We start from the raw sequence: 25,490 nt of genomic DNA on the forward strand, positions 1-25,490 counted from the left end.
AAATAAATGAAAAGTTTATGTAGGACTGGATATTATTAAAAACTTTCCATATTTGAATTTACCGCTTGTACTGCTCTTAGAAAGGGTCTATTATTATTACGTTAAAATAGTAAATTGAAGTCCCAATCAGTTCTTTGCAGCGACTATCTCGTTTTTTGTTAGAATATAAACAAATAATTATTCTGAATAAACAGTCTTTATTGGTAAGACATTTTCACTACAAAACTGGAAAGAAAATAATCTAATAGGGTTAAATCATACGATGTTTCTTTGACTCAATCGATTGTAGAGCACCATTAACAGTAGCTTTCTGGACATCATAGTTTTTGGAGATATCCTGATCTACGACTCCACCAACCCATAAAGTGCACCATAACAGATAATCACGCAATTTTTTTTTGGTTTCTTCAATTGTACGCGCAAAAACAAAGTTTAAAGTCCTCGAAATCATTTTTTCTTCAGATTTACCAAGAATGTATTAAAACAAATATTTTATGTGAAATATTTACAGATAAAATCAGAAATATGGAGGAAACCGATAATATAATCACCGTAGCGAAAGTATGACCCAAGTAAAATCCGTTGTATATAAAATTAAACAAATGAAAAAATTTAGTATGTTTTGATGACATAATCGATTTTCTAAATCATTTTAAGACAAAAGTCATACATTATATGTTTGATCTAAATTATTTCTGATCTAAAATCCGTACATTTTTTATTTTCTTACAAGTATTAATTTCAAATACATATGATATAGTTTTTTAAATCAACCACTTAACCTTGTAGTAGATTATTTCAAATATTTACAATATTTAATAACATGCCGCTTGGCTATATACCAACATTAACATTTACTGATAACCGTCACTGCACTCATTATTCAATATTATTTGAATATAAATAAAATAACATTGTAAAATCGAGTTAATTTAAATTTTTTACTCAACGAGAGTAACATTGTTTACTTTACTAAAAGTACGAGTTAATTTATTATAATGTTAATTTCGCGTTACAGGATAGAGGGTCAACCCTTATATTATTATTACCCTTACATTTACCAAGATGACGACAAATGCTCATATTTGAAACCATTGGATCATAATTCTGGAAAATTGGTCATGTCTCACGAAACTTTACCGCCTGCTTCTCCTATTAGTACTCAGGTAAGTAAATAGAAGTACATATACATAATAATATCCTCTTACTTGACAGTGTCGGAGTCACTTAATTTCTCCATTTTTCCTCGTCTGTAGTTCCTTTTCTACGTCATTCCACCTTCATCTCGATCGTTATATTTTTCTATTGGTTTCCAGATTGAATTATTAAACTTTCAATATCAATCCTAATGTACTTTTTTCACTTATTATTCTCTTGATGTTTCATCATATTTTGTGCCAACTAATGGCTACTTGATTGTAACAAAAAGCCGGTCCAAAATGATATAATGGAGTATTTTCTTATTTCGTACCAAAATGAATGCTTTGTTAGTACGGTATATGCCATAATATGCAATACTTAATTGTGCTTAATTCCACCTTTACCAGCAAGTCTGCTGTTTAACTCATTATAATAGCTGGTATTTATATTTTTAGTTGCACAAAGAACGTTGTTATGAGATTTTACATTTGAGAATGGGTGTTATCACTGAGGAAATAGTGTTTAATGCTGAGAATTATTTTCCTTGGTATGAAAACAAAGTGGTCAAAGTTTGAGGTTATCGACAGAAAAATATCGTGAGCAATTTCATAAAGGTACAACTCAGATCTAGTAAAAAATTACATCTTCAGTAGCAAAAAATTATTCAATCAGCTACCTTCAGAATTAAAAAATAGCAAATACTTTTAATAAGTTACGGAGATTGGCAAAGGACTTCCTGCTTGAAAGACCTTATTATTCTCTGATAGAATTCCCAATCTACCATAGATTTAATAGACTGTCATAATTCAATTTAGTATCAAATAAGATATTACGGGTATATGTATTATAATTATCTTATATATTAAAAAAATTGATGATTTCCATTCCGACTCGGATCAGGCGTTCTACCCAACCGATTTGCTTAATTTTTTTTTTCAATGAAAGGTATTGATGCACAGATCAGCCATCAACCATCGGATTTCGTCTAATTTTCACCATTCTCAAGTTATACTCAAATGCGATTTCCCCCTGTACATTACTTATAGGAGTTTTTCACATACACACGTTCTATCCTCAATATCTCAGGTTCTATTCAAGATAGAGACTTCGTTTTGGTTTAAGAACACTCGCTGAAACACCTTCTTTCTTTTGAGTTTTTGAACACTTAAATCGGTTGAGTTGGAGAGGAGCTAGGCGCGGACATTCAATGTGGAGTTAAGGATTTTTGTAGGTTTTTGGCAATTTTTCTACATTCAAAGATCTATATCTCAGGTTCTAATATAGCTACAGAGTTCGTTCTTTTCTATTATAATGATTTGTGATACTTATTTAATGGGTAGCGGGTAAAAGCTAGTTATTATTAAGCCAAATTGTTATTTCATATTATCTAATATAAAAGTATTGTGTACGTAAACCAATTCGATTTCATCAAGGTACTCAGCGGAAATTTCGAACTAATCTTTTTTTCTACCTCACTCGGTACATATAAAATATACATCCGATCCATAATCGAATATAGAGCAAATGTCAGCTGCACCCTTGCCAATAATTTTTTATTTAATAATTTCTTGCGTACCTATTACTAACACAAGTCCTACTTCTTTCCCAGCAACACAGTTTATGTCAATAAAGATTAATCATATTTCAATCTATCTAAATGACTTCTAAATCTGATACACCACCCTCTGGCATAACAGACGTCTAGTTCCCGCAAAACCCGTATAAATGTATTGCAATTCGTTAGCATTTTTATATCATCAAATAAGAGTAGACTTTGTTCTATCAAAACGTATAGCTCCTTTTCACAAGTTCTGCAATTCAGTTCTGAACTTGTCAATTTTTTTATAATCTGTAATCTTTCCAACAGCTTTTTTATAAAATACATGAAACTTCCCATTTCATACACATTAACTGGACTGTGACGAAAAGCTAATAAGTCTATAACTATTTGAATTGAGTACACTCTGACTTACTCTCTAGATCAGGGACTGATTATTTTGATTACTAGCTTAATCTGTTTTCAAACGATTTCATGAACGTAGCTCTGCATTTCAAATTCTTGTTCTGTAATAATTGAATAGTAACCAAGGTGAATTTATAAAATGTAAAATCGCATTTTTATATTTTTAAAAAAACTGCTCTGATTTACTAATAATTAAATTCATCTTCGTACATTAAATGATATGAGCAAAAATCAAATATTCTATTTCTTTACAGAGTGACAGTGAAAACTCAGTATCCAGCATAGAAATACCAAAAAAAGAACTTCGTTCGACCAGTACTTTTATCAAGAATACGCAGCTTTTACCACAAGTACAATGTCGCTGGAGATCTTGTGGAATTTTATTTTCGTCTTTGGATCAACTAGCTTTACACGTTACCAAAGTACATTCAGCCAGTGGAGTTGGTGGACTCTTTTATTGCGGATGGGATGGATGTACCAGAAATAATAGAGGATTCAACGCCAGGTAGTACATTTTATTTATTCACATTGAATCCACTATTAACCATTATTTTTTGGAGTTAGTACTAGTAATTATGATATGGTAGATATAGATTTTGAAAATGCAGATACTCCGAATATACAAATATGCGTGTTTTCCGACTAAACTGAGTATTTCGAAACTACATTTAAGTTTAAAAATAGCGTGAAATAAAAAAAGCATTTTACTTATAATGGTCCACCAAGATTGCTGATTTTTACTTTGTTTCATAAACATTGATCACTTATACTAACATTGTCATGGAAAGTACACTTAACCAAAAAACGCTCTCTTGAAAATTAAATTTGACAAACGAATTAGAAAATGTCATTAATCCAAACTATTGCGGCGCTTAATATTGTTTTTCCACGTCATGTATCCTCACTGGGGGATAGGCCTACTACCTTTCAAAAAAAGGAATCCTGGTTTAAAAAGTTAAAATACGGGGGCGGTTTGACAAAAGGGTAACGATTCAATAGGAAGGTTACTTTACTGGGGTTCTTCGATCTCAACAAGTCAATCCTCATAAGTCAATTCGCTTTAGTACATTATTATTTCTAATTAATACACATCTACCTTTCAATGATCCTCTTCATGCACCAAACTTTTCGGTGTTGCGCTGGCATCTTCGCAGATACTCCACTTAACCCAAACAATAAAAAGTTACTAAATTATTATACATATGTAGTACAGATAAGTACAAACAAAAAAAAAGTCGTTACACTCTCGGCGCGAGAGAATATGAACATTTTTTACCGTTTTCAATCTATAAATATTAACAAAAACCTTAATTTATAAAAAGAAATATCTATGAAAAATAAAAGGTGCTCAAAATGCAATATAATCTTAAGCTGTATTCAGTGCTCTCCTGACGGTCGTTGCATACGCACACAATGACAGTCATTTTGCATTTTACATTCAATACTTCTCTGACCAACAAATGGAACAAGCAAAGTAGAATCCTGATGTATCAGTCTATAAACTTTTTTACTTTTTAGTAAGTAGGATCGTCACTTAAAAAAAACTCAATATATCAACTTCATCAAATGATTGCAAACAGGTTACTTGAATTAGAATTCAGTTCAAAACAAAAATATTCTGATTATTTTGGTATATCCGTCAAAAGTTTTAATGAACTACTGATCAAAATCAAGATCATATTTATATGATTTTATATTCATATGCTATTATATTAAATTTATGATTCCAGTACAAAAACTCGATGTGATATAAAGCTTAGTTAAAATTGACAAAACTTTCATAGTGGTACGCAGTTTTACGTATAGGCGATAGCTACAGACGACAGACTTCAGTCTTGATCATCAGGAGACCACTTAATATATTCTTTTGGAACCTTCAAATTGCCAAAAACTTAGATATATACTATGAAGATTCATTGATAGCAAGAAAGAAATAAATGAAATGCTCCACAGTCAAAATGTAAGCTACAATTACCGTAAATTAGCGGCAAAAGTAGAGGGAATACCTTTCTGACATAATATATTAAATGTTTCATCCATAGAGATGTATAGTGTGGAACAAATTGTTTGTTGTTCAAATATATCTATAATAATCGTTTCAACTTCAATACAAAAAAAACTATATAGCAACTTGTTTCTACTTAATTTTCTATAATAAGGATCATGCGCCTTTGAAATAGGCCGCTCTCTAATTTTATTTCACTATGTTTTTAAAAAACAACGTTACAAATATTATCATTCTTATTGAAAACCCTGGGTATTGATGAGAAAATATGAATAAGATATTTACTGTGAATACAATTCTGTATAGATAAAATATCTTTTCTGATTACTATCAATCGACGGCGTAAAATGTGAAAAACTGAGGCTTGTTTTTATCAATATATTACTAATTTTTTATGTGGGTACGTTCAGGATATTCTATTTTAATTGATATTTATCAATTAGCCATCGACAATTATAATGTATTTTTACTGTTATATATAAAAATGATTAAATTAGTGTTTGAGAATTCCTAGTAATTTGCTTCTTAATCTCTTCAGGCAACGGAAATCTGATTAGACAACGCAAACGCTATAAAATTACTAGATAATTATCATCTATTTTTAAATTCTCTATGATGTTGAGTAATATTTTTTCTTATGAGTAGGTACGTTACAATGTCAAGTGCAATAAATACATCGATAAAATTGCACAAATTCTGAGTACCTGCACTTTGATTCATATTGGGTGTATCGATGTAGAATAAAATGCATATTTAAAATTATATTTTTGTATAATAATTGTCATATATATATCGAAACATTAATTTGATTTTTTTGCGAAGGGGCTTTTTAACAGTATCAAATAATCTTGCACCCATCTTTTTCGTGTGATTTATTTCCATTCAACTCATTTCACATTCCATCATTATTATATTGATTTTGTGTAAGGAGTGAAGTTTGTGTTCCATTTAAACTACTAGGATTTGTTATCAAAGAAGGTCATTGATTGTCCCTGTCTGCTGGTAAAATGCTGGCCGCTATTATAATCCAACAGTTTGTTTTTGGTGGCCGCTTGGACAAATTAGTTTGTGCACATCCAAACATTAAATTGAATTTTTTTTTGCAAAGGAGCTTTTGATCAGTATCAAACAATCTCGCACCCATCTTTTTCGTGTGAGCAAAATACTTCATAATGGTTTTGTTGGGACATTTAATTCATCAGCTTTCTCACAGACTTTTAATTGTCAATTACTTCAAAAAGAAATAATAGATGGATCTTAATCTTTTTCTGTCTAATTGAAAATAGTTTGTGTCGGTAGAGAAGAGATAAAGCAGTTAATGTCTTTTGTTTTTTAAAAATATTTGGAAAATGTTTAATGTCTAACGATAAATTCGCTTCCATAAATTATACACCACAAAAGATCATGAGAAATTAACCTTTGTTCAATATATCGTTCACTGATCAATGTTTATGTGTAGATATCGATGATAATTATAAATTACACCTAAAATGTACTCAATGTACCCAAAACTACAAAACCTTGAGTATATAAGTATTTGAGGTGATCAAAACACTTTTAAATTGTTTATTTCCTTGAGATATTAGTGATAAATACTTATGTTTTCACTAATTGATTTGGAACTTTATCCCCTTGTCCTTAATACAATATTTAATATGAATATATTATTTTATTCATATTATAATCATAGCTGAGGATCGAACCTATAGAGCAATCTAACAAATTGTAAAAATACCCGCTTTGGGGAAAACAAATGCTTTTGTCCTAATTTTTTGTGTGATTTATGAACTTATTTGTTCGATTTTATACCTGATTATTTCCAGTTTTACTGCCAAATTGCTTCCTAAAGAATTGCTCTCTTGGAACTATCAATTTTTAATACACCTCGCCAGTGCATGCCCTACGCCTAAAACTATCAGTTTATAACCTCCTTTATCAAAAGATTTGGTCACTCTCTTTCGCCGTTCAACATTCTAGCAGTAAACACTTTTTCAGCTCAACATTTAAGCAGTACACATCTTTCTATACGAGTGAATTCAGGTCTCAATTAAACTTGTCCTCTTCATAAAAACATAACAAAGAAAAAATCCAATCATGAATGTTTCCTTATAGCCCTAATATCATAGAATTAGTTGAGTTTTATAAATTAGCAATGCTCTCTTTACGTATTCGTATCTTTTTGCGAAATGGTAAAATGAGTAGATTTATTTCCATTCAACTCAGTTCCCATTCCATCAACATTATATTGATTTTGTGTAAGGAGTGGAGTTTGTGTTTAAGCTATAAAATTTGTTATTAAAAGAGGTCATTGATTCTCTCTGTCTGTTGAGGTCTTCTTGTTGTAACGTCCATTAACTACTGGTAAAATACTGGCCGCTTACGCTACTATAATCAAACAGTTTGCTTATGGTGGCCACTTGGAATCTATAATGACAAATTACGTTCCCTAGTGGAAGAGCGTTAGACGCCATAGACGAAATAATTGTGCTGTGGAGTATAGTAACTAAAAATCTTAATGCTATCTCTAGTTATGGATGGACAGTTATGCGTCTTTTATTGGCATAATTTCTTTAGATATTCCATGTTTGAGCCTCTATAAGAAACTAATTCCATCCTTCTGTTATGTCCGGACAGTAGCAGTGGCAACCACTACTAACGGCTAATGTTAAACGCCACTATTGTTCTCATGTGCTTTAAAATTCAATCTAAAGAGTAATAAAAAAGTTAGTCAGCAGAAAAGCGATAGATTCATTTTCAGGTTTATTTGCTGTGAAACTTGGACACTAGATATTCTAGAGTAGAAACGATAATTCCAAATTTAATTGGCGAAATTTTAACTAATACTTATATTTTAAAGAAAACATCTCAAATAGCTACAAAACATGATCATCATAAAAAAATCTGTTACAACTACAACCAACAACAGATAATTTCTATCCCTGAATAATGTTAAGTTTCTACGTGAATATCAAAAAACGAGCCAATCCTAAAGTCAATGCGGACGAAGTAGACATATTTACTTACAGGAAATATGAATTGTTTGGTGATACATCCTATAGATTTTTATATTTCCATAGCAACTTTTTTGTAGGATAGAAAGTGTCCTATGTGTCCATCATAGTAATAAATTAATTTTTCCATACATTTCAAGCAGCATTTTTCTTGAATATGAACGATCTTATACCTAAAAAATATAAACAAAAAAATGTGGTAAAGGGAAAAGTGATGTATTATTGAAAACACTTCACCGAAAAGTGCAGTATGAGTAAAAACATAAACCAGAGCTTGAGTTCAAGTTTGCTGGTGGCATCAAACGTTTGAATAAAAAGATATTGGTACACAATAGTAAATAATGGATGAAGGTAGTTTTCTATAAAGGAGCGTAATTAGAAGAGTTATCAATATTTCATGACGCCTCATATTATACAATAATTTTAGTGCCAATGCCTAATTTTTTATAAATATTCCATCTACTGTTATCGTCATCACCTACCAGCTCAACTAGAAGATTCTGATTTATTTGCCACTTTTTTTAGAATACTTAAGCAAAGTGGTTTAAAATATTTGTTATAAAAATATCCTTTTGGCTGCATTGTTTACAAAAAAGTTTTTGATATTTCCACTTTGTTCCAATTTCTTCATATGATATAAAGACATTCTTTCGTTATAGTTTATACTCAGGTTTTCCTTTTCTTCAGGTCTTATGTATGTTCTTCATTTATATTTTTGAATTAGTAGCTTGAACCCTTTATTAAACTTCTCACATACTCTTTATTTACTTTTACTGTCAACCTAACAACATGGAAAGTACCCTCTAATACCAGAAACCCTTTTGCTTGACAAGTTCAATCATCTAAGGAAATGAAAGAAAAATGACTTGCTATATATTCTAGACTAAATATTAGTATTCTATTTCAGATACAAAATGCTGGTTCACGTCCGAACACACACCAACGAAAAACCACACAAATGTTTCCAATGTGAAAAATCGTTTTCGCGAGCGGAGAATTTGAAAATTCATTCAAGATCACACAGTGGCGAAAAACCTTACGTATGTCCAGTTCCAGGTTGCAACAAAGCATACTCAAATTCTAGTGACAGATTCAAACATTCGAGAACACATCAGGTTGATAAACCGTATCAATGTAAAATCCCAGGTTGTTCCAAAAAATATACAGACCCTAGCAGTTTGAGAAAACACGTTAAAACTTACAAACATTTTGTTAACGAAAACCAAAATACTTTAAGTGTACAGCCTATATTAGAGACTGAAGTAGAGGATAGATTGTCCAACACAGAACCTTTGTTTCGAGAAAATGTGATACGACACCCTTGTAATTGTAATAGAGCCTGTTGTATAACCAAATGTATGATCAGCAGATCCGAACTATTCAAAATAGGAAATTTAATTGATATTAAAGAAAGTGAAAATACACCTTCTTGGAACACACTTACGAAACAACCTTATATATCAGAACCAAACGACGGTATCCCCTATGAAGAGATGCAAGTAGATGGTCCTTTAGATTTAAGTTTACACAGAAGGAAGTGCTGACTTTCAACAATTTATATAACTCTGAAATTGTAGACTGATAATTTTTAATGTGTGAGTTTTTTATTTACTTAGTTGTATCTTTGAACTGTAAGTTAAGAATTTGGCAATGATGAAATGTGATATTTTTATTTATAATGTTTATAATAAAATTAATGAGTATTACTCTTTTTTTGATATACTTGATATATATATATATATATATATATATATATATATATATATATATATATATATAATCCACCCTAAAATGGTTGTATGATTACTAAATTATAGTTACAAAATAAGTTAAGGTATATGAATTTCGATAGTGTCACTTTGAACTTTTTTAACAAGAATATCTATCATTTAATTTTGTTCATATGTGGCAAACTGACTGACATTACTTTGAAGGTTTACTAACATACAAGCAGATCAAACTTCCAATTGTTTTTCCGTGATTTTTTTATTATCGCTGTCCTTGGTTACATTTACCCCAGTGGTACGGGTAAGTGTAACGTAAGATATATTTTTATACGTTGAGCATAAGAAAGCTGTCTGGAATATCAAAGGGAAATCAAAAATCATTTAACACAAATTATAAGGATCAAATACAATGTTAAAAATTATTTTTCCCCTTTTATCGACTGTAGGCGTGGGCAAATGCCTAAAAATATCTTCTTCATTGATTACACTTTTATCTTCTACAACAGGCCAATGAAATGTGGATGTCTTACCAATTATCCTACAAAACTTAACTTTTAGACATGGTTCCATCTCTGTCAACTGGCCCATGTACATTTTAGTTTGTTTCTTCTGACTGAATTTAACAACAATCCAATCATCTTCATTTAGTTTGGACAAGTCTAGCTGTATTTGATTAAGGGAATTGATTTCTTCCTCCATCTCTTGCCCTTCATCTACACTATCACCGCTTGAAAGACTTTGTATCTCTCCATGACTGCTGTCATCACTGCTGTCCTCACTTACAGGTTTCCTCTTCCTTACACTTCTCTTTTCTTCTGAAGTGATCACTTCAGCACCTCCACAGATTATTTTCCTACTAGTGACAGTTTTTGGTGTTTGCTTTATTTGTTCCAAAAGTAGCTCCTCATACGTTTTTTCCTGAATGCCTAAGGTACCGGCTTCTAAAACATTTACTCCAGATGTTGATGGTATAGGTACATTTTATTCCACGATGTTGCTTGTGACAGGTGCCAAAACTGTAGGTGCCTGATCTTCTTCTTCTTCTCCTTTCTTGTATGGTAGGTTAAAAACCTGTTTCTTCTTCAGTTTCAGCCTCCTTGATCCAGATTGTCACACCATCCATTTCTCGGTCGACCAATACTTCTTCTGCCTGTTGGCGATTTATCCCTTGCGATACGCACTAGTCTTTCGCTTGTCATTCTGCTAATGTGACTATTCCATTCTTGTTTTCGTTTTAGTATCCAGTTAATTACATTTTCTACCTTGCACGTATTTCTTATGTTTTCTTCTAAAAGTGTTTTCCCTGTTATTTTCCTGAGTACTATCCGTAGTCTTTTTGTCTTAGTTGTATCGGGTCTTGTCTTTGCTATGTATGTCATTATAGGTCTAATTGTTGTTTTATATATTCTGCTTTTTGTTTCTTTTGTAAGATGTTTATTTTTCCAAATAGTGCTGTTGAGGCATCCTGCTACTTTATTTGTTTTGACGACCTGCTGTCACGCCTCATTTTCGACATCTCCTGTTGTATTACATGACCATCAATTTCTATTTTGCAGCGTATAGATTCCCCAGACGTTGTCATGCATTTTGTTTTACATAATACGGCATCATCCGCGTAGCTAAGTATTTTAAGTTATTTGTTATCCATCTGGTACCCTTTGCCCTGTGATACTTTTTTTATAACTTGAATAAAAGGGGGCTGGTATATACTGGTTTGTTATATTCTATGGATTTCTCAACTACTTGTCTCAATAAGAATACAGCGTCCACGCATGACCTTCCGGATCTAAAGCCTTGTTTTTCCGACAACTGATCAATTTCAACATTAGTAAACATGGCTCTGTGTGCCTGATTTTATTTAAAAGCACACCATCGTCTGTAGGCTAGTGGTTCATAATTTTCGATAGGAACTGAAGAGTCGCAAAATGGATAAATTCCCGTTTTTTTGAAAACCTTGCTTAATAATCACCGGTTCTATGCTTTCCCAATCTTTGGAAATAATAGCAGAAAACAAAGATTTTGGAAGTTTCCAGCCATAATGTTTTCTCTTCCACTTTGTAAGTTCTTCCTCCCATTTTATTTTCAAAGGTCGAATCACATTTAGACCCATTGGTTGAAGCACGTGGCTGGTGTGTCGGTGAAGTTTCAAAATTATTATATTTTCTTGTCTTTCCATTTGGACAAGAGAGATACCAACGTGTGAACTGTGCCCATCATAAATAAAAATAACAGGTCTTTCTCGGGGTATATCTCTTATAAAATTATTTTTGAAATAACCTTGGCAAGTTTCACCTTCCATCCAGCCATTTTTTGTTGCCGAATAAGTTATTCCCACATATTCCTCATTTTTGTGTGCAAGCCCCGAGTCCCACACATTTTTCTCTCTAGAAACCAAATGCGGGGGTAACTTCTCCCCAGCTGCATTTGCTCCTAATAAGACCGTAATGTTTTCTTTTCTGGACCTACTTGTTGCTCTGTGAGCAGCTGATCCGTTTTGGCCAACAACCCGTATTCTGCTTGGATCTAGGCAAAAAGATGTTTCGTCTATGTTATGAATTCGTGTGTTAGGCTGTTTCTATTATCACTGTAGGAAGTTATGGATAGGTAAATCGTAAATTAAATAACTAACATCAATATTTGTTGGGATGATAAATTCATTCATAATGTGCGACTGGAAAAATGTACTTGATGAGCTTGTTGCTACCTTGAACTATCAGAAATTATATTTTACAATGAGACCATAAATGCTTACAAAACTATCTGTTTATTTAATGGTATAATAAAAGCAGGCAAAAGGTCTACTTATCTGAACCAAGTATGTATGGTCATAAAAGCGGGTACTTACTAGCGAATAAAATTATCTCCTGTTAAATGTATTTTTTGCTATATATATAATAATATTGAAACTAAAATTCATTTTTACTGAAAGTATTCAACAATTGTAAGATGGTATATGTGGTATTAATAGTACATCTGGTAGGGTCATTCACAGGAAATCGGTACATTTTAATTGTAGAATCTGATCTCTTACTTAGTCCACACTTGAAATAAACACACTTATTTCCGGTCATTTCTAAAAAATTAAAGAAAAGAAGTGATTATTTGTTATATAAATACATTTTAGTAAGTAGTTCGCTAAATATACGGTTTTTTTTTTCGAAATTGTAAGCTGTAGCATTTATACATCAGGCGCCTTATAATTTGAATATATTAACTAAGAGAGTAGTGATGTATATTAATTGTAATAATATCCACTTACCTTAAAAATGAAATATATATCCAAGTTCAAAGATTCTCATATAAAAAATTAATTCAAATGCACAACCAACGAAACTCAACAATAACACAATGAACATTAACTTGATCAGCCATTTTTTTGCTTGACAGGTATCACTACAGCAAAAACATTTATTTCTTTAGTTGGCAAGTACCATTGACTAGCTTCTCAAACGGCAGATCGCTATTATTGCATTTCCAACATTTAATACATTCGCAGTTTAAAATGTTCGAATAAAGTGAGTAACAAACAAAAAAAAAGAGTAAAAAAGATAAATTCCTACTACACCCCTCTAAAATGTAATGGGGATCGTAAGCATCAGTGAAGTTTAATACAGTTTATGGAAATTCAAACTTGTAGATTGGAAGTTGATTAAAGATTTTATATTGATATGCCTATGTTTCTCACAATATATTCCAATACTGTTTAACAGCTAAAATTCTATGTTCAAAATTCCAAATAAGTACCAATGAACAGATATCGACATTGTTGGTTTTTGGTCTCAGTTTTTGGTATTTCGAACATGAACTTATTCGCCATATTTCAGTCCGAGTTTTTGAGTTTAAACCTAAGTCATTTTTTATATTTTACCATCCAATGTTCGAATGTTAAAAAATGAATTGCACCAGACAATTTCTTGTTATTCTTGTCCTTTCTTGTTGGACAAATGAACTTTCAATTTTTGAAAAGATCTAGTCTTGTAGATAGAAGGAGAATTTTGAATTTCAAAGGAATTTTAGTGATTATTAATTCAGTTGGAAGCATTGGTTTGTCAAGGTGAACTTTTCTAACAATAGTACTTCCTCGTGGATGTATGTTATCAATAAATTGCAGTTTTATAAATTTTTTTCTAGTTTATTATATCAAAACTTCCACTTCCTCTCTACTAATCCGTAATTAAATTTGAGAAGTATTTCATTACATTCATTAACATTTCTTACAAGATATTGTATCAGTTAAAATTGTATTAATTGAATTGTCCATTTATAGTTTTCTGTTTTAGCCCGTCGTTTATAATATTTAACACTTTCAAGTCAGTCTGAATGATATTAATCAGTTGAGCTATGCCACTTTGCTCCATTTTCAAAAATTGTTTGATTTCTTCTTGAGCTTCTGCATCCAATCGGTAACTGGGACAACTTTGTTTATATCTGCCTGCCAGCATCTTGATATTGGAAAGAATTTCATTAACTTGTCCCTAAAAAATAGATATTTTCTTTATAAAAATACATGATTTTAAATAAACAGTATCAAGTCAATATAGAGATTTGCCGTATTGATTTTATATTGAAATTAACACAACTCTCATTCTATATTAATAACTATAATTTTAATTAAAGCACCTTACCTTGAATTGTTTTGGATTATTTAATTGTTGGTGCATAATTTCAAATCTTCCTCGTAGTAGTTCTTCTTCGGGTAATATAGCTATACCAGTTTTTCTTGTGCATTCTTGTTTGACTAAAATCTAAAATAATGTTTGAATAATATTAAAAAAGAACATTCGCAGACAAAATTCGAAGTTAAAAATATGGGAAGAATAACTGAAAAAAACTCTCATTTGACTCTATAAAATGGAATAGTAATCTATAAAAATATAACTCCTGGAGATATATAGAGTAGAACAATAGAAGTGTAATATACTATCAAATACAAAAATGCTTATTGCAAATGATAACAAATAGTCAATGGTACTTTCAGAAATTAAACCATACACAATGATCTAGTAATCCAACCCTCGCTTCTAAGAAATCAATATCAATACCTTGTATTACATATCAAATTCAAAATAAATTGCAAACGGTACATGGAAAACCAGAAATACCTATAAATCCAAAATTGAATTTATTTCTTGGGTAACAAATCACAAACGTTACAGGAAATCAGATTGCTCTGATTGTATATCGACAATATTCCAATTCTATGATATGAAATTATTTTCTCTCTCCAACCTTCTCCTCTCAATAAAATCTAATATATGTAATACTTCTATATGGACAGTTTCTATAAGTAGAAGCTGTTCCAACTAACGAAGACACAATGGCAACGATTTCTCTATCCTCCGAGGTTCCAGCTCAGTTCTCCGCATTCTCAAGCATGCGCAGTATAGATAAAGTGACTCGAACGAGAGAGAAAATGAATATTGTCGGCACCGTAACGTAGGGACGTTTTTTCCCATACCAAATGTCCATATAGGAGTATTACATATATGTAAAATTTGCGATTAAAATAAACTGTAATAACTTTAACTCGAAAACTTTAATCGAAATAGTTAGCTACATTATTGGTACATAATAATATTCGGATTTAAACGTTAGTAGCGGAGGAAACTGAATTATTTGAAGTATTCAAAATCTAATTATAATTTTAAATAATGTTTTATACATCACTGCTATGTTTGATATTTGACAAAGATAAAATTTTTATATTAAAGTACTGAACAGAAGATCCACGTCTTTAATATTAAAGAGACATGTTGTCTGTGCCCAACTAATGCCTACAGGCTAAGTTCTCAATGATGGAATGGTCTTTGTAAATTGTAATACCCCGCTTTTACGAACCATTTCATCAACAAACTATTCAATGTTATTTGCTAGATGTTGTTCAGTAGTTGCCATTAACTAATTTAGAGGTACAAAACCAACAATTCTTATATCCCATACATGAATATCTGAATCTCTTCAGTCTGGAATCCTTCGAAACTGTGAAATGTATTCGGATATAAGCAAAAATAAGTTTCCTAACATCATACTACCGCCTCAGACAGGAATGATGAGAATAAATCTAGCAGAAACTGATAAATGTAGATTCTGTAGGGAGAAATATGAAAAAGCAGTTCACCTAGTTCTAGAATGCCAGGCCGCTGCCAACTTACTTTGGACAAGAAACCTGTAGGAGCGAAGATATAACTTTCTAACTAGCGCAGATAATGGAATTGTTGAAAAGAACTCTAATAAAAAGTGTATTGTAGCCCCTAATTAAATTTATCTATTTTTCTATCGATATTTCACTGAAAATATAGAATTTATACAAAAAAATTTAAAAAGTTCACAACAATGGTTTATAGAACATAATGGTTTACTTAATTTTGAAAATTACAGTTAAATTTCAAACTACTCAAGGGATACTTACTCTCAATATTCTATGTTGCAATTCGCAAAATTTAGATTTCAGCTCAGCAATTTGAGCTACAGAAGATGAGTGTCTGGTTTTTAAGCTGGTGATATCCTTATTTACTTTATCCAGAAAAGCTTGATGCAATCCCGTCTGATATTCCTGATGCAGTAGCCTCGATCTCAAACTGGAAAAACCATTGATGGGTATTGGAATATATTTTTTAGGATTTGGGTTATCGTCAATAGCAGCTCTCCACATTTGCAAATCAATACCTATAAACAAATAAAGCAATGTAAAAACAATATTTTTTAACATTTATACCACTATTATTAGACAAAAATAGGAATTTCAGATGTAGGTGTGCGGCGCTTAATATTTGTCCATACTAATTTTGAAAATTAGTCCTATACATAGGAACTACTTAATATTTGATTTTTTTATTGAATAACGAAATGAAGAGATATTCATGAAGCATTGAAAGAATCAGTTGATAGAATTGGAAGCTTCAATAAATATATAGTCATTGCAACAGTAGGTGTTTTGGCAATGACATGTAGTATTCCAGTTTTGTAGGGTTAGTTTGGGAAAGCTGCATACATGCCCAACCATTCACTTTATAACTCATTGGTTAAGGATATTTATGTGGAGTATTAATTAAGGCAATCCAGCGTTTGAGCTCTTTATTATCAAGATTATGTGTCACTAAGAGTGGAGACCAAGCTGTTATAAGTACTTAAGCAATTTTTACTGGAAGCAGAGGCTTAGTATGGAGACTTATAACTTTATTAACAAAATTGAAATTCCAGTTTTTGAGCTCTTTATCAAAATTATGTATGTCACTAAGGGTGCAAACCGAACTCTTATAAGTACTCGAGCAATTTTTAACGAAAAGAGAGGCATAATATGAAGACTTGTTACTGGAATTTTTAATATATGCAGACTCTTTTGGTATTTAACAAAAAATAAATGTGAATTAGGCACTATAAAATTTATGATTTCAAAACAATTTATAGACAATTTGTCTACATATGTAAACAGATGTAGAACAAATTGTAGTTGATTAGATTAATGCAAATAAATTGTAATTATTATAAAACGAGGGTTGCTACTCAAGTTTTGAGATGTGCAAACACTGATATGAATATGTCTAATTCGACATTTCCATTATAAAGTTTGACATTTTTAATGAAGAACGTACACAGAACGTGTTGTCATACGCCGAGTGCAATTTTTTGTTGTTTACAGATACTGAAAGATTTATTTTTGTTGATTTTTAGATGATTTTTTATTACTTTCGACTAGATTAAACCAACAGTAATGTGCCATTCAACTCACTTCGACTTTTGGAAGTGAAGCACTATCTCGAGCTACCGTTTTCCGCTGGTTTTCCGAATTCAATCGTGGTAGCACTTCACTAAAGGATGAATTTTGAGAAGGTCGTGCAAAATCGGCTGCTGAGTCAGAAAACTTGGATGCTGTGAGTAAAATAATATTGCAAGCTTGTCATTTGACATATCGTGAGATTGAGTCATACTTGGGCATTAGTTCCATTCGCATACATTCAATACTGCGTGAGCATTTGGCTGTCAAAAAGTTTTGTTGGCATAATTTGACAATCGCTCAAAAAAAGTTCTTGTCGATTAGTGCAAAGAAATGATGAAAAAACTCGATTGCGGTGTTTCAAACACGTCTATAATACCGTGACATTCGGCGAATTATGGATATTTGCACATGAATCCGAAACTAAACAACAATCGTCTGTATGAGTATTTCAAGACGGGCCAAATCCAACAAAATTGTTCGCGCACGAAGTACTCGGAGCAAATGATCGCCTGATCAGGGAATCCAATCGCAGAAGACGAATCATTCTTTACCACGCGATGCGAGCTCTCACACATCAGTTCAAACAAAAGCGTTTTTGTACAATCAAAACATCTAATTGATGTGTCATCCGACGTACGGTCCATGTTTAGCACTCAATGATTTCCTCTTATTCCCATAGACACAGACCATAGAATCAAAAATAAATCACATGTTCTCAATCGGAATGAAAAAAATGCTTCGACAATTGGTTCAAACGCATGAAAAATTGTATTGATTTTAATGGACAATATTTTGAAAAACAAGAAAGCCTTATCCAAATCCCAAAACTTAAATAGCAATCTTTGTATAAATTAATATAACAGTTACCATCCCCTGTATTGAAAGACGTGAATGCACATGTAACGAATAGACCGACATAAATATGTAATAAATATAATACGAAGCTTACCCGGAGGGGGATGTTTCAAATATTCCTCTAATTCCGCTTTGGTAGGTGTAACAAACGGAGTAACTGAAGTAACCATTACTGTACTAAGTTGTTGTTTTGGAACGGGTTGATTGAAGAATGCGGCAAGATCCGAAGCTGGAATTTTTCTACTCGTCCCTGTAACTCCTTTTTCTGATACAGTTATTTTAACTTCGGTTTGTGTATCGGTAACAGATTTTATTTGATGTATATCAACAGTTAAATTGGGTTTGTTACCTAAAATACCGGCGATACCGTTTTTAAGGACTTCCTGCTGATTTCTGAAATCATATATTTATGAGAAACATGCAACTTTTTTCTGTTTTCTTATATCTTATTAAAAATTAAAATTAAAAATTTCGTTTTTTATATTGACATAATCGACAATTTGGATTCCTTTTTATAAAAATGCATAGTCAAACGAACCAAATTTTACACCACAAAAAAAGTTGAAGGTCTCTGGAAGTAAATATTGATTAAATTCATAATCACCGGCAAACGCAATAATATTTTGATTTCCAACGAAAAATAATCGAATCACGTATTTTTATCGCTTCCAATGTATTACATGAAACCGAATTTAAAAACTATTAGTCACTAAAATAGGAAATAGATACTCACTTCATTTCATCGAGCTTCTTATTAAATATGAATTTTACTATCCCCTCAGAATTATCATGTTCTGGTATAACATTATACCCCATCGCTTTGAATCTATAAAATGGATTCTGAGCATCATATTCGATTGGTGGTTGTTGGCTATTGTAATATCCTTTTCCGGTACCCCAACAAGCCTGGAGCATATTCCATTTTTTAAGAATGTCGTCTCTTTCGTCATTGAAAACGTTTATTGCATATACTGATGCCACTACTTGCTGAGTTTTCGATGTTTGAGATTGTTGAGGAGCTAGAAAGAAATCAAAGCATTTTCAACGGTTGAACCCTATTAAACTAAAGAAAACTGTCAAAATCTTATGCAGCAGAGAATGTTTAACATTTTTTTTTATAATTTTCATAACGGGCCAATACATTAAAAATTTATAAATAAATTTGCGATGATTGTCTGAGTATTATTCGTGAGCATGTAAGAAGACAAAGGTACAATTTGTAGAAGACCAAATGTATTAATCAAAACACACATTCTGGACAAAATAAAGAAAGCCTGAAAGTCAAGTCGGTGCTTAAGGGAACAATATTTGCGAATGTAGAAGAGAACAAAGTAAAAGCAACTGAGGTCTGGCTGACAAGAAAATAGGTATAGATATATAAATATATTTTTCTGCAATCAAAAGAAGAAACCTTATTAAAAAAAACTGATGAATAAACCTTGAAAAAAGGAAGAATATTAATCTATACAACTTACCAACTTGAGGTATCTGTGGTTTGCTGAACAATGATCCTTGATTTTGTGTACCGAAGCCTCCAAAAGTGCTTCCAGTTCCTCCACCAAATCCTCCAAATCCCGTTGACGAAGTGGATGTAGTACCAAATCCTGTACCGAATAAAGACGGAGCTGATGTTGTAGAGGTACCAAAAACATTAGTACCAAAAGTTGTTCCAGTACCAGCAGTCCCAAATAAACTAGGAGTTGAAGTAACCGCTTGTTGCCCAAATAAAGAAGGTGTGGGTGTTGTACCGAATAGGCTAGGTGTGGTAGTAGTCGCAGCAGTTCCTATAATTCATAAAGTGATAGAAAAAATAGTAGTCCTTTTTAAAATGTAATTTTACCGAACAAACCCGAAGATTGAGTGGTGCTAGTAGAACCGAACAACCCACCGCCAGTAGTATTAGAAAATAAGCTGGGAGCTGACGTAGTGGATCCAAAAAGACTGGGCGCTGTCGTGGTTGCAGTACCAAACAAATTAGGTTGTGTTTGTTGTGTACCAAAGCTAGAGCCAAAAGATGGTGTTGCCGTTGCGGCGGGTGCTCCAAATGTACTTCCGAAAGCCGATGGAGCAGAAGATGCAGGTGTACCAAAACTAGTACCGAACGTAGGAGCAGTGGAGGTAGTGCCGAAAGTACCGAAACCGGTTGATTGTTGTTGAGTATTCGTCGCTCCAAATGTTGAACCAAATCCACCGAATCCTGTAGAGGCAGTTGTGGCAGGAGTTGAACCAAAACTTGTACCAAAGCCGGTCACTGAAATATTAAAGTTTTTGAAAAAAATCTTTAAACATTGCAATGCAATGAAAATTGTAATTTGATGTCATTGTCACACACGTTGAATCAAGGATTAATTCATGAGCCAGAAAGACCAATCCAATCAGTAATTTGGTGTTTCTTCACAGAAAATGTTCATTAATTTTTCGTAAAGTGAAACCAATCCAAAACAATTTCACATCACTCATATTGCTTTGAGGCAAGTCATTACTTGTATAATGTCTTTTTATTCACAGTTAGTTTAATCCAAAAAGCAGAGTTAGTTTTATAACAGAAATGTGTGTCTTTTTATTTTTATATTGAGAAATATTTTTTACTTTATACAAGTACAAAAGGTTGATTTTAGTGTATTTATCTACAATTTATTTGTTGAAGTATAACTATTAATCTAATAATTTCTTCAACTGCTTCAACGTTATATGTGTTTGCTCCAATTAATTTTCAGTGATCAAGTTTTTCTATTCGTTCGCCAATTAAAGACCGTGCGCGTCTATGTGCTATTGCGTAAATTTGTCCAGCAGCAAACTGCTTAGAACCTTCGAGAAAGAGGGAAGGAAAAAGGAAGAATATAGAAATTGGTAAATAGTAAGGTCTAGAATATATCCTGGGATAAATATCTCTATCTGTATCCAAAAGAGTGGATAATGGAGGATTCTGAATCATTAGTAGTTGTTTTTTCAATTTGGTGCATCTCGTCTTTATTTTTTTTCTGTAAAGTACGGGTAGACCTTGGTGATCATATTGATGAGTGCATGTGTGTCAACTGTATATTGTTTTGATACACTCAGAGGGTCGCTGGATCCTTGTACATTTTACAGAAAGTCTTTCAATTCTTGGTTAGGTTAGGTTAGGTGAGTACCATCGATTTCCTTTTTTTCTCAATAAATTCTTTAGTCGGAAGCATTAGTTTCTCTATGCATGATAGGTCTTCTCTCGACTCACTTGCTCGAGATTATTTTTTGTGTTGGCTTTTTCGGGTTTGTGGAAATCATCAAAATTTGATTGGCAGTCATCTTCATTGTTTGGGTGGAGGAGTTTGGATTTCTGCTATACTTCTTTTGTTTGACTGTTGTGGTTTTTCAGTTTCGATAGTGGCACTACTGTTCTGTAGGTTGGGATGAGCCTGGTCATTAGGAGCTACGACTTGGAATGTTATTATCTTCTCGTGGGCGTAATTCAGTTTGAGCCGTTGGGCATTGCGATGCTATGTGACCCAGTTGTTTGCATCCGTTACATGTGAGGGTGCCTGTCGACAAGAATATGCGATACTGGGTATTATCATGTGTTACCAGCATCGAATCAAGAATTATAATTTGATCTGTAAGTGATAAATAAACTTGTCTCCGGAAACTAAGGATATGGGAGTATTGGGAATCTGGTATATTTATCCGAAGGAAAGTTGTTGAGGACATCAGCTCCAATCCTATTTCTTGTAATTTATTTACTAGTAGTGAGTTATAGTTGGACTAACATTCGAGTTAACTAGTCGCTGGAAAGGAGTTATTAATTTTCGTGCTCGCAGAATTTCATTATTGACAATTATATGCCCATGTTCACTCGGAAACAGATCGAATATTTCTGGACTTGATAGGTACACGCACATTTTTTGTTGGATATTTTTGAGCAGAAGATGACATTTTTGGGGCCGATAAGTGAACCAATAGCTTGAATTTTTGTTTCATTGCTCCTTAAACATATTCTGATTGAGATTATCTGTCTGTGGCTGCTGCGATTGGTGAGAGATTTGGGGGTTCCTGTAGTCAGAAACCCCCTGGTTTTTATCTTGATCTCCTATCAGTTTTTGTTCGTATCAGATTGATTTAATTGGTGATTGATGTAAACAAATTTTCCACTTACTACTTTTGGGTTTGAATTGTCTCGTCTTTTACCTCTCTAATTTCAACAATAACTTTTGTTTCGGTAGTAACTTTTGACTTCAATAATACGGAGCTGGAAGAACAGTGTGAATCACTTATACGTCAAGAGCCAAAATTATTGTTTTGTTATGTTTCCTTGATAAATTCGCAATCTGATCGTTTGATATAGGTATAAAAAATATAGTCCAAAAATTCTATTACATGCTATCCTGCTGATTTCGACAAGGAGGTGAATCTATTTCAAAGATTCTGTAACGTCGATAGATAAATAATGTGTCGCTTTGGATTAAGGCACATATGGGCGCGATTAACCAGGAAAACAATTTATAATGTTACATTATTTTTTACAAAGAAAAACATTTGAAAAAAATTAGGAAAAGTAACATAAGTATTATCCCGTAAGTGCTTCGTTTCATGGAATGATTTGTAAGAGGTTCTCTGCACCCCAAAGTGATCATAAAAACACTAATGAATTAATAAAATCCTAGACTTTGTAATAGGCGTCTGTTGCATAACAGTATGGAACATAGTAGTTAATGAAGTAAATGCTGACTCGCATTCAAAATTTAAATGTTCAGATATTTTAAAACGTAATCCAAGTGAAGTTTCGCGTCGATACGTCACATTAAACTTGAGTACACTATTATAGCTCAGAAATAAAAATTCCAAAGGTATAATTTTGATTCATTATTTAGAAAAAGTAAAATGATAACGGGTAAATATGATGCTGGTTTGCTGATACGTTTTGTTATAGAATCTAAGAAAATCGACAGCATATTCACCTGATCTAACTCCCTCTTAGACAATTATGTTCCTACAGTTGAAAAGTTAGCTTATTAGAAAGACAAAAGTGTATTTCACGAAATATCGGGATATTTTTTTGGTTGGTTTGAAAAACTCACTGGTCTGAGTATGTAGAGACCAAAGGAGATTATGTTGCAAACTAAAATATTCTTTTTAGAGTGAAGTAGCTTCAAACTGTCCCTGTATAACCAACTAAAAGCAAGCAAATTAATTTGAAAATACATATTATACACATACCAAAAAGAATAATTTTAACAGTGAAATTCGCAGAGACGAGGAAAATTTTAATAAATTGCAGGAAACCATTACAGGGACTTCTACACTACAATAAAATCGAGGTAGTCCATCTCTTGTACAATAGGCGTTTGAACAGAAAACTTTGAGGGAGTTTAATAAAAAACATGTGTGTTGGTAAAAAAGCTGTGCAGATAGTGTATATAATTTTTAAAATGTAGAAATTTCTGCAAAAAAAGGATTTAGCTAAGATGCTAGTAGTAAATGAGAGATTTAGTATACCAGTATACCAGTATTCTTAAAAAATAATAGGTCATTTCGATGTGGTGCACAACAATGTTTTGACTCGTCAAGGTGTTTCAAATGCATGCAGAGGTGTTTCTCTTTCACAGATAAATTTCTTTTGAATTATCATTTTCTCTACGCAAAATTTTTCTCTAATGGTTGGTAAAATCATTTCCTCACACACTATAAATATTGCCGAACTCATTGTGTTTTTACCGTTAATTAAAACATAATTCTTATAAAAATGTCTTCATTGTTTATTTATGTAACAATTTTTTCCCAGCAATTATCATCTCTATTACTAATATGATTATTCTGCGGTTTATAAAAATTGATACAAAAGAAAACAATTTTTATAAACAAAATTGCGTCCATTATAATTCTACTTAATCATTAATTATTGAAATTGACAATTTCCTTATTTGTTATAATTATTCTTTCAAAACATATCAATAATATCATACAAAATCGTTTTGAAGTTCATAAAATGCATTTAACGTCATTTACATCGTATATTTCCCATTTTAAAAAATGTTAAGTCATTGTTATGAATAATATTCGGATATTCCTACGCCGAATAACAATTATACAAGGTGTGATAAAAAATACAATGCGTTGACAGGAAGAATAGACGTTGGCCCACTTTTTAGGTCTCTTTCTTATCATATTGCTTCGAAAATTTTCTAGTGAAATTCTGATTTCACAATTATCTCCCTTAGTAAGACTCTAATCGGACTACATTCGAAGATGACCATGATTTTCGATTTTCATTGGCAGAGAAATTTAAGTGCTGGTTTTCTTCTTAGTATTCTGAAATTTTTCTTTCAGAATTATAGCCAAAGCCTCGATTTTTATATTCAGACACAATTGGTGCTATTAAATCTGGATCTGTATGACGTTTTTTGATTTTCATGCAATTGGAAACACGATTTTATTTTCGTTTATCAGTCAAAATGTGGTACTCACTAATCTATGTTGAAATGCTTTGCACGGAGATTTAAATTCTTCATTAAGCGGTGTCGCACCGGAAAAGAATTTTGGTAAGAGGCTGTTGCAACCTCAGCTTACCACACCAATCGCATCTCCACCTTTACTCTTTTTGATGGGAAGACGCCTACGGAGATGTGGTATAGTCAAATACCTAATCTAAATAAAAATATACTTAATAGTATATCTTATGTCCATATTCTTGCAGAAGACAGAAAAGGGAATCTAGATCCTAGAAGTCAGAGGATGTATGTAGTAGGATATAGTGACAATGGATATCGCTTATGGAATCCGAAGGAAGGAAAATAGTTTCTGCAAAAAAACATTATATTTGATTAAACCAAAATGAACACAAGTGAGACACATCAATAGACAGAATTTAGCCAGGAAATTTCAGATATAGACAACAGTGATACAGAAAATGATGAATTTCATTTAGATGTTGGAAATGGAAGTAGTGCTGATGAAAATGTAAAAAATAATGGAAAACCAAAAAACGTGAGACAGAATAACAATAAAAGAAGACCTAGAAGACGAATATCATTAGAGACTATGATATGAACATACACAAGGATAAAGGACTTATGGCTGCTTTCATTGCTGACGATCTTGC

The 25,490-nt window shown here is 32.2% G+C and overlaps 2 protein-coding genes across 2 annotated transcripts in view; one reads left to right on the top strand and one right to left on the bottom strand.

The window, feature by feature from the left end:
• The first annotated feature begins 817 nt into the window (after positions 1-817).
• On the top strand, positions 818-9,825 carry LOC130901026 (zinc finger protein GLIS2 homolog). Its single transcript, XM_057812082.1, has 3 exons — positions 818-1,166; positions 3,358-3,608; positions 9,027-9,825. The coding sequence occupies exons 1-3, from the start codon at positions 999-1,001 to the stop codon at positions 9,661-9,663; spliced, it is 1,056 nt and encodes a 351-aa protein (XP_057668065.1). The 5' UTR covers positions 818-998; the 3' UTR covers positions 9,664-9,825.
• Positions 9,826-11,257: 1,432 nt separating this feature from the next.
• Positions 11,258-25,490, bottom strand: part of LOC130901043 (nucleoporin p54) — a 31,754-nt gene continuing 17,521 nt past the window's right edge. The window contains exons 2-8 of the mRNA XM_057812115.1: positions 20,259-20,669; positions 19,894-20,202; positions 19,152-19,437; positions 18,513-18,811; positions 16,256-16,512; positions 14,472-14,591; positions 11,258-14,321 (exon numbers count right to left, since the gene is read on the bottom strand). Coding sequence (XP_057668098.1) covers positions 14,091-14,321; positions 14,472-14,591; positions 16,256-16,512; positions 18,513-18,811; positions 19,152-19,437; positions 19,894-20,202; positions 20,259-20,669 — 1,913 coding nt within the window. The 3' untranslated portion in view covers positions 11,258-14,090. The remainder of the gene's footprint in view (positions 14,322-14,471; positions 14,592-16,255; positions 16,513-18,512; positions 18,812-19,151; positions 19,438-19,893; positions 20,203-20,258; positions 20,670-25,490) is intronic.

Source organism: Diorhabda carinulata, chromosome X (assembly GCF_026250575.1).
Source record: "Diorhabda carinulata isolate Delta chromosome X, icDioCari1.1, whole genome shotgun sequence".
Classification (NCBI taxonomy): domain Eukaryota; kingdom Metazoa; phylum Arthropoda; class Insecta; order Coleoptera; family Chrysomelidae; genus Diorhabda; species Diorhabda carinulata.